The sequence below is a fragment of the Hakea prostrata genome, chromosome 2, assembly GCF_041222555.1.
Source record: "Hakea prostrata isolate BN-2017 chromosome 2, UWA_Hpros_2, whole genome shotgun sequence".
Lineage (NCBI taxonomy): Eukaryota > Viridiplantae > Streptophyta > Magnoliopsida > Proteales > Proteaceae > Hakea > Hakea prostrata.
This window is the reverse complement of record NC_142601.1, coordinates 54997305-55007750: the sequence shown is the minus strand read 5'-3', so window position 1 is coordinate 55007750 and position 10446 is coordinate 54997305. Positions and strand designations below refer to the sequence as shown.

At 36.0% G+C, this 10446-nt stretch overlaps 1 protein-coding gene across 1 annotated transcript; it reads right to left on the bottom strand.

Annotated features, from left to right (window-relative positions):
* Window positions 1-5112: 5112 nt before the first annotated feature.
* On the bottom strand, window positions 5113-7982 carry LOC149024970 (aldehyde dehydrogenase family 2 member C4-like). The gene is made up of 9 exons (XM_089143043.1): window positions 7877-7982; window positions 7497-7639; window positions 6974-7357; window positions 6752-6841; window positions 6464-6637; window positions 6210-6347; window positions 5761-5898; window positions 5606-5667; window positions 5113-5431 (listed from the first exon to the last, which is right to left on the bottom strand). The coding sequence occupies exons 1-9, from the start codon at window positions 7980-7982 to the stop codon at window positions 5161-5163; spliced, it is 1506 nt and encodes a 501-aa protein (XP_088999169.1). The 3' UTR covers window positions 5113-5160.
* Between the last annotated feature and the right edge of the window lie 2464 nt (window positions 7983-10446).

The following is a 10446-nucleotide window of genomic DNA, read 5'->3' as shown; positions in this document are numbered from 1 at the left end:
TTCCCCTCGACAACGTGGAAGGTATAGCAATGCTTTAACACCAAACAAGAAGTGATATATATAGAGTTATAGAGCTATATTTATTAGCCCCTGAAATATAACTAGATTACACACTTATTCCTTGTATTTTCTGAAATTACTTATTGAACTTTACTATTGCTCCCTTGCCGTTAAGAAACCAAGTATTTTTAATTTATTTACTTTTAAGGCGTCCAAAATAGGGGTTTTACTTGGGAGCAGTCTACGTGGCACTACTTCAAGCAGCCAACGGTAGGATTTTAATTTTTATGTGTAGATTAAATCTCCACTGTCCATTATGAGCATGTGCGTTAAATACCAACTTAAGTGAAACTAAACTGGTTTTTTCAACTGAAACGGTTCAAGCGACTCAAACCTATGCTAATAGACCAAACCAACCATTGGAGAGATGCAATGTGGCTTCAACCTTAGAAGAGAAGAGCTTGGGTTAAAGAGAGAGAAAGAAGAAGAAACGATGAAAAAAAGATTTGTTTCTCTTAGAATAGGCACAGGAGAAGCAGCCTCAAGTCGCTCAACATAAATAAACTGACCCAGTTGAATCTTATCACTAAGGATCAAATGTTCATCTGGTAGAGATACATAGGTAGCATGAGAAGAATCTGATACTTTGGGATAAAACCTTTGATTTGGGAAGAGCTCTCCTCCTGTAAGTGCAGGAGCAATACTAACAAGCTGAAGCAGTGACAATCTATACTCCCTTGCAACCTTCACATTTGTATTCATATGCTGTAAAAGCTTTAAGAGAACACCAGAGACCAAACTCGCCATTACCAAACCTTAGATTATGCATCACTCTCCAAAAGCCAGATGGGGAATAATCTCCATGGTTATGAGCATGATCAAGACGACAAAATCCTATGAGCTCTGCATAGAAACAATTAATGAAATACTGTACTAACCGATCTTAAACGCATGGAATTTAAGAAAAAGTAAAAAGCACCCAATGCCCAAATCGAAGAAAGAGTAAAAGGCACCCAATACCCTAATCCAATAATAAAAACCTCGCAATTTGAATAGAGCTTGTGAAGGCCAAGAGCTGAAAAGATGAAAACCTAGAGAATGGAACGATTGAACTTCAGTAACCCAGATTGGAAAGTTGCTTTTGTTAGTCGTCCAAAAAAATTTGAAACAGTATACTCCAAACACTCAACAGAGAAATCCCTAGAACGAGATGGAACTTGGTAGTTCAGATTTTAATAAATGTACGCGCAGCAGCTGAAAATCTCTGAGCAAGACAGGAAGGTCCAGGTGCGAGAATAGCGAGAATAGCAAGAGGAGCAGGAGGGTTGTTGGCAAAATAGATTAAAAAGTGAACTCTATAATTGCTTTAAGACTAAATGCTTCACTGAAACAGAGCTATAATTATTAACTAGAAACGCACAGACAGGCATATTCACGAAACGATCCCTTCCCGCCTTCCTCTTCTTCTTCTCCTCCTCTTTGAAACTACAAGAAATTAAAATTGTAGATGGGTGTTCAGATTTCAGAATCAAAACAGAGCTTGCATGAATCCAAGAATCTGCTTCGCTTTCTTCTTATTCTTTCTCTCTCTCTGTAACCTAGGCTCTTCTCTTCTAAGCCCACTTCTCTCTCTCTCTCTCCAAAGCAAATTCTTTCAATCTGCCCACATCTTCAGCATTTTGAAGTGGGTTCTCTGTTCCGAAGGTTGAAGACACAATGCATCTCTGCAATGGTTGGTTTGGTTTATTAACATAGGTTTGAGTCGCTTGAACCGTTTGGGTCAGTTGAGAAAATCGGTTTAATCTCACTTAAGTTGGTATTTAATACACATGTTCATAATGGACAGTGGAGATTTAATCTAAAGATGAAGATTAAAATCCTACCGTTGGCTGCTTGGGAGCAGTGCCAAAATCCTCCAAGGTAACCTTGAGTCATGGTTAGTATTAATTTAATCTTTTGTTAAATTTCTTTTCAACTATTAGTAAATAACAGGTAAAAAGAATTACCTCTTGCAATTTTCCCCCTCCGAAGGAAGTCAACTTCAAAGCTAATAATTCATCCATAACATAACAATTGAATAGGGCCACCGGTGCCCCACCTCGGGAGCAGGCCCCCCCCGCTCCCCCCCCGGGCGGCCCCCCCCGGCCCCTATCGCCCTTCCAATAATGATAATTTTAACGCTTGAATTTAAGGAAAAGTAAAATAGTCTTTGTGTACTAACACCTAGCCATTTTAATTGACACTGTTTGAACTGAGAGGATAGTAGTAATTCCATAAATTATAGAGTTTGATATATAATTTTATTATAACAAAAGGACATCAATAATTATTCCTATTTATTTTCCTTAATTAAGTATTTACACGCTATCAATTTTCATCCTTCTTACCATAGTTTGTGTATGAAAATGATAGCTAACCCCTCTTTCAATTGGCTGAAAAACACTTATACCCTCCTTATCAAATCAAAGGGGACAATCCTATTGGTAGTACCTAAAAATCTTAATTGCTCACTAAAAGAAGAAAAAAATACCTAAAAGTCTTAATTGAATTATTATTATTATTATTATTTCTTTTAGAAAAATGATTTATTCAACAAACAAGTAGAGAGCATTGCCAGTCTTGCTTGTCAATGGCATGGCTATCCTTGCTAGGGATACTGTCATTAATTAACCTGCCAAATTTCAGCCCCATTCGACTCACTACCTAAAAAACATAGATTTATCAACCCAAATATTCCTTTGATTGAGGCCAACATGAAAACATGGTATCTATGTTTTATCTATTGGTAAAGCTAGATATATCATCTATTCACATGATTTTTTCTCTCTCGTAGTAATGATAGACCTTACTTAATTTAAAAACAAGAACATGATAGGTTCAAGAATGGTTTAAATGTGATTTGTCTTCAAATATTCTCATATCAATATCCATTCATTAATATTGTTATTGGTTTCCAGATTGATCACCACACACACCCTGATTAGTGAGTTGGAGAGAATTAAAATCCTTTACTCTTAAATCCCCAATTAATTTCAGTATTTTTTTTTTTTGTACAAGGGGCTTTATTAAGCCGGGGGATTGGGATAATAATATGCCTCAGCAAGAGTCTAACCCTCGACTTCTTCACTAAGAGGTGATGGTTTCACCACTAGAACAACTCTGCGTTGGATAATTACAGTCTTCTAAACAGGTGATTAATTGAATTAATAAAAAGAGTTAGATTTTTTTAGTAGAAAATAAGAAGAGATAAATCTGTATGATAAAAGATGAAAGTGGTCCTTGTTTCTTAAATTTGATTGAGCACGGATGTCCACCGCACTGTGGACGAAGACACTATTATATGAAATATTTCCTAATATGAAAGAGCCTTGCACTAACTTTCAAGCCTTCAAGACAGGATTACCAAAAAAAACTTTCAAGATAGATTCTAAAACAAAAAACCATCATTCGCTAAAAACAACATTACAGTGATAAAAGTGGATATGTAATTCTGTCTCTCTTCAAGGTATTAGAATTTTCCACATTTTACCAAAAAAAGAAAAAAAAAACCCTCTATCTTACGTAATAAAAGCAATGTATAAATTTTTTGAAAGCATCATCTGACATTACAAGTTAGGATAAGGCAAGTCATTAAAACCAATCCCTTGAGTTGGGGTCTTCTACCTTTTAGGTTAGAGGATTATAATCTCTTACTTTCTTTTCATCATATATTTATGAAGTAGAATTACTTTTAGTACTTCATCAAAATTATTGGAGGCTGATGTGGCAATGCTGACATGGCATTTCCCAACAGTAATGCTTAAACTTTTGAGATAATAAAATTTAAATCCACTAGTAAAAGTGTATATGGAATTGGATCAACCTTTTTTTTCCGAGGTTGGGCGAGGGGAATAACGGATGAATTAAATCAATTAATATTCGTCCCATTCCTAATGTGGTTGAAAGTATCTAACTGTCGAAGTAGTTGTCTAGTTGGAAATCTTTCTTCTCTCGTTGTTTATGGCTTTATCATTTTTCAGATTGTGGACGTTTGTTTGTTGAGAAACTAGCGGTTGAATTACCAAATCATGTTCTTACGCGTTTGGTGAAACATATCCTTTATAAAATTTCACAACTACATAACACCCAAAACAAAAGAAGAAATTAAAAAAAAAAAAAAAATAGAGTTTCTTACGTATAACCCCTTAAATTGGGTCAAATTCTTGTTGGTTATCTTAGGTGAATTACATTCCGTATAATTAAATCCAAATTACATGTAGCACACAACTAACAGTTTCAGTTAAGTCCTATTTACTAAACTACCCTCATGTCTGATCTCATATCCATCCCTTTGGTAGGTGAATGGGGATTCCTTCAACCAACTGGAAATCCCTCTTTGCCTTGTTGAAAACTGCCCTACCGAAATCTCAAATATTACTTTAACCCTTACAAAAAAATTGGTAAAAATGTCAATGGGTTGTCAAAATTTTACATACACTCTGCATTCGGGTACTACAAAAATAACAATTTGAATATGATTTCATCAGAGCAGAAAATGATTCAATATTATCAACGTATTGCAAGATGTGGATATGGTGTTGCCATATTCCAATCCAAATTCACTGGTGGAGTGCTAAATATGTTGTTCATCCTTTTTTTTTTCCTGGTTTCCCAGATAGTCAGGATGGCTAAGTGGTCTAACGCGCCAGACTCAATTTCTGGCACCTTAGACCATTGTGACTTTACTAAACCAATCTCTGTGCCTTTACTGATAACTAATATGTGGCTTATTTTTTAATTACTCAGAGTGGAAATATTCTTATTGAGGTTGAGGGTATTTTGGAGGATGCATTACTTATATTCTCCCCTTGTGTTTCTTGTAATTTCTTTCATGTTTGTCAGGATGCCAATGGTATGGCAGATTCCCTAGATAGGGAGGCTTTGTCTATTCCTAGTAAGACAGTATGGCTGTTATCCGATCCCTGGTTGTGTAGTGTTTTGCCAACTGGGTGGTTTTCTCGGTAGTTCTTCTACTTTCAAATAAAATATCTATTTACCAAAAAAAAAAGAGAAGGCGTGGGTTCAAATCCCACACATTCACTTTTTGTACTTTTTATGTTATCTTGGCTCCAATTAAGTAATTGGTCCTCTTATCCTTTTTGAAACATAGATACAAATATATTAAAGCCATGGAGAATTGTAAATGGGAGTCACTACAGACTTGATTTGCAGATACTTCTCAATGGAATACAATCCATTATCCCTTCCAAACCCACTCATCTTGTATCCACCATAAGGACAGTTATCGAAAGCTAAGTAGCAATTGATCCAAACGATGCCTGCACGAATTGATCTTGAGACCGTGTTGGCAATGTTCAAGTCTTTGGTCACTACTCCTGCTGCTAAGCCATACATAGTGTTGTTGGCTCTCTGAATTGCCTCTTCCATTGTCCTACAATTTCATAATTACACAGAAGGCTTAATTTGGTTCTCAGTAACCTGACTAAGACCAAAAACAACCCTGCCCTTGCCCAAATAAAACCTGGGTTTAGGTACCCTGGTTTCGAGATTGGATCAAGATTGGATCAAGATTGGATTAAACGCACATCAGGAATTTGGAACTTACTTGAACTTCATGAGAGACATTACAGGTCCAAATATCTCATCCGTTGCTATTTTCATATCTTCCTGTTTAATAATAAGGTGATTATTAAAAAGGAAATGAAAAATGCCCATTAGTATTTCATCCTTAAATTCGTTTGGAAGACTTAAATCCTGTACCTTCACATCTGTGAAAATTGTGGGCTCAATATAGTATCCCTTCTCTCCACATGGTTTTCCTCCGCTTAACAAGGTGGCTCCCTCTGTCTTTCCATGTTCAATGTATGCAAGGATTTTCTTGAACTGCTGTTTATCAGCCTGCAAGAGCACACAATCAGGGAACAGGTTAGATTATATTGGTTAATTGGGTTTCTTGTTCTTCTTGTCAACTCCCTGGGGAGGACTCAAACCAACAACTTCACGATGCATTCGTCTACTAATGCTATCAAACCAATGCAAAACAAAAGGAAGCTAGAGAGCAAAGCCATCTGCTTACGGGTCTGATAAGAATTAATGACAAATCTAATATAAGACAGGGCAGAGTTACTAATTATCTTGAAACCTTACAGTTTTGATGTTCTTTGTTTTCAAGCTATATAAGAGTAACAACAATAATGGTCAAGTTTTACCTGGGGACCTTGCTGAGAACGAGGATCAAATGGGTCACCAACCACCAAAGTTTTTGCCTTTTCTGCTGCTCTCTTCACAAATTCATCATAAATTCCTTCTTGGACATAGACTCGAGATCCAGCTGCACAGATTTCTCCCTGCAGTTGATTCGATAATCAAAAGATTTATATTATTGATCGACTAGATTTACTAGCCCAGACACAGTGGAAAGTAAATGATAAACAGTAAAAATTGAAAACAGAACAAAGAAAACCTTATTATAGAAGACGCCCAAGAAAGCAAGATTAACAGCCGTGTCCATATCTGCATCATCGAAAATGATAAGAGGGGACTTCCCACCCAATTCAAGTGATACAGATTTCAAATTGCTTGCTGCTGCAGCTTGCATGACTAACCGCCCAACCTCTGTGGATCCCGTAAAACTAACCTGGATCAATAGAATCGATGACAAGAACAAATGAAAAATTCCTCCTTCCAAGAGCTACCAAAAAGTAACTTTTGCAAATAACTAAACAATTTATGAAGTGGGAAAAGAGATCACTTTGTCAATGTCCATATGAGAAGAAATGGCAGCTCCTGCTGTGGGACCAAACCCAGTAACAACATTGATCACTCCATCAGGAATTCCAGCCTAACGACGTAGCAAACAAAATATGCTCGATTAAGTGAAGGAGAACAGAACACAGAAGTAAAAAAAAAAATTTCTTGTAATTTTCTCAGAACTTAATACATTTTTTTTATGCAACCAGAAGTAATTAATTACCAGCTTAGAAAGATATGCACAGAAGAGAGCTGAGAGTGATGTCTGCTCGGCAGGCTTGACGACCATGGTACAGCCGGCGGCCAAGGCAGGGGCAACCTTTATAGCGAACATCCAAAGAGGGAAGTTCCATGGAGTAATATGGCCGACGACACCAATGGGCTCACGCAGAGTGTAGCCCTGAAGCTCCCTTGCCATCTTCAATGTCTCTCCATGAATTTTGTCTGCGGCACCTGCATAGTAACGGAAAATGTTTGCTGTACCAGGAACCTCCGCTGCCACCGTAGAACTATACAATTTCCCTGCATCAATGGTTTCCAAGGCAGCCAGTTCTTCTGCATTTTGCTCTATTAGATCAGCAAATTTCATCATTATCTTTCCCCTATTCTGCAATTAATTAGTGAACAATCCAGTACCCAAGTTAAAACATAAACAAAATTCCCTCATTATGTTTCCTTTCAAAGAATTAGTTCGAAGTTTAATTTCATAGTGGGTGGATTAGTCATGGGTGAGAGAGAGATCTTACAAAACCGGACATGCGAGGCCATTTTCCATGATCAAAAGCTTCTCTGGCAGCCTTAACTGCCAAATCAACATCTTCTGCGTCTCCTTCTGCTATCTTCGCAATCACTTCTTCAGTTCGTGGGTCTATTGTTTCAAAAGTTTTTCCTGCATCACGGTCAAAACATTAAATCTTTCAACATCCATGATGCAATGAAACAAACAGGGAATCTCTCTAGCTTTGCTTAGCTATTGAATATAAGGAAAACAGAAGATAGAATCAGCAGAACGAAACTAGAACTGAGGGAACTGAGGGAGTGAAGAATGATTGATAGAATGTATACTATTTGAAGAAATAAAGCAGTTAAACTGAAGGCAGGCGAGAGAAATAGGATATAGAAGAACCTGAAACGGCATCGACGAATTCTCCATTGATGAAGAGCTTTGTAAACTTGATTTCAGGGATCTTGACATCTTTGTGTGAGCTACCGTTACTGGTTCCCTCCGCCATCTCTCACCGCCGACGGCAATCCCAGCGTTGTCTTCCTCTTCCCCTCGACAACGTGGAAGGTATAGCAATGCTTTAACACCAAACAATAAGTGATATATATAGAGTTATAGAGATACATTTATTAGCCCCTGAAATATAACTAAATTAGAATTACACACTTATTCCTTGTATTTTCTGAAATTACTTATTGAACTTTACTATTGCTCCCTTGCGATTAAGAAATCATGTATTTATTATTTATTTATTTATTTTTAAGGCGTCCAAAATAGGGAAAATTACACGATTAGAAAGTATTAGGTTTGTTTTTATGTAACTGTCCAGACATTTTTTCAGTTTACAAAAATATATTAATATGAGTTTTCACTTACGAAACTAGCCAAAATAGTGTTCCTCTTCCAGTGTTACCGTCATCCCTGTTTCAACGTCGTTTTTACCGACACACTCATCTGTATTGCACATCCAAAGCTTAAAAAATCTTGGAAACTTGATTACCCATGGTGAATACCTGATTGGTTCTTCATCACCTCACTTGTTTCTCCTTCTTCTTATTTCTTAAGACCCATTAAAACCTATCATAAACAGAGCATACGACAGAAATGGGTGCTCTGTTTTTGTTCTTCTTCGAATTTCTCATTCAATTAAGAGATTTAGAGCACCAGAGTTGCTCTTAAAGTAAAATTTCTATTTCTATAGGTATAAAACACGAAATTTCAGCCATTGATGCCCGTTCATTGCTTTGTTTTTATTTTTTCTCATTTTAAGAGACAATGATTCGATCATTTAGGTAACCTTGTCTTACATTTTAAGATCTTTTCTTGCATCTCTCTGATCCCACGAAGACGATCCAACAAAGAGGAAGGAGAGAACTCACCCTGCACCAAGAAATCCTCCTCACTGTGTACAAGATCTTCATCGTCGGTGACGGAAACAGAGTTGGACCCATTAGCATTTGCAACTTGAAAGTGGGATTGGTGGCCATGATTGTCATCATCTTGATCTCGTTGTTAAAAATTGGAGCATGAATGGAGTCTTCCGACTCCTTTTTATTTTGTTTTTCGTTGTCATCCTTGCTTTGTGCTCGAAAGTCAATAGGGATATGGCAACGGACAAGGATCAAGGAGAGAACACTGTAATGGCTATTTTTGAAAACTGAAACTCAACTTTGTCTAATTTTGACGAGTGAAACTCACGGTAGTTACTTTTGCAAATAGAAACTCATTAGTAGTTAATCTTGTAATTTTCCCTCCAAAATAACCGTCTGAGTCATGGTTAGTATTAACTTAATCTTTTGTTAAATTTCTTTTCAACTATTAGTAAATAACAGGTAAAAAAGAATTACTTCTTGCAATTTTTCCCCTCTGAAGTCAACTTCAAAGCTAATAGTTCGTCCATAACATAGCAATAATGATAATTTTAACACCTAGCCATTTTAATTGACACTGTTTGAACTGAAAGGATAATAGTAATTTCATAAATTATAGAGTTTGATATATAATTTTATTATAACAAAAGGACATCAATAATTATCCCTATTTATTTTCTTTAATTAACTATTTACACCTCAGCTATCAATTTTCTTCCTTCCTACCATAGTTTGTGTATGAAAATGATAGCTAACCCCTCTTTCAATTGGCTGAAAAACACTTATACCCTCCTACCATAGTTTGTGTATTAAAGGGGACAATCCTATTGGTAGTACCCAAAAGTCTTAATTGCTCACCAAACGAAGAAAAAAATACCTAAAAGTCTTAAATTGAATTATTATTATTATTTTTTTTAGAAAAATGATTTATTCAACAAATAAGTGGAGCGCAAGGCGTTTTACATACAAAAATCAATAATTTACAAACTCATAAATTAGCTATTCAGTCTTGCTTGTCAATGGCATGGCTATTCTTGCAATGGATACTGTCGTTGATTTACCGGCCAAATTTCAGCCCCATTTGACTCACTACATAGAAAACATGGTATCTATGTTTTATCTATTGGTAAAGCTAGATATATCATATATTCACATGATATATATTTTTCCTGTAAGATTCATCCACATGATAAAACAAATATCTTGTGACATTTGAAAATTATCAAATCTTTCTCGTAATAATGATAGACCTTACTTAATTTAAAATCAAGAACATGACAGGTGCAAGAATGGTTTAAATGTGATTTGTCATCCGGAAAAAAAAATCTCAACCATTTGGATCAATTATTTACTATTATTTAAGCCCACGTATTTTAATGTTGGAACTTGACCGAGCATATATAGGCATGCTGAAGTGGTTTATCGAGTTTTATTTTCATATCGGTATCCATTCATTAATATTGTTATATATCGGTTTTTATATTGATCACCACACACTCTGATGAGTGCGTTGGAGAGAATTCAAATCCTTTACCTTACTCTTAAATCCCCAATTAATTACAGTTTTCTAAACAGGTGATTAATTGAATTAATAAAAAGAGA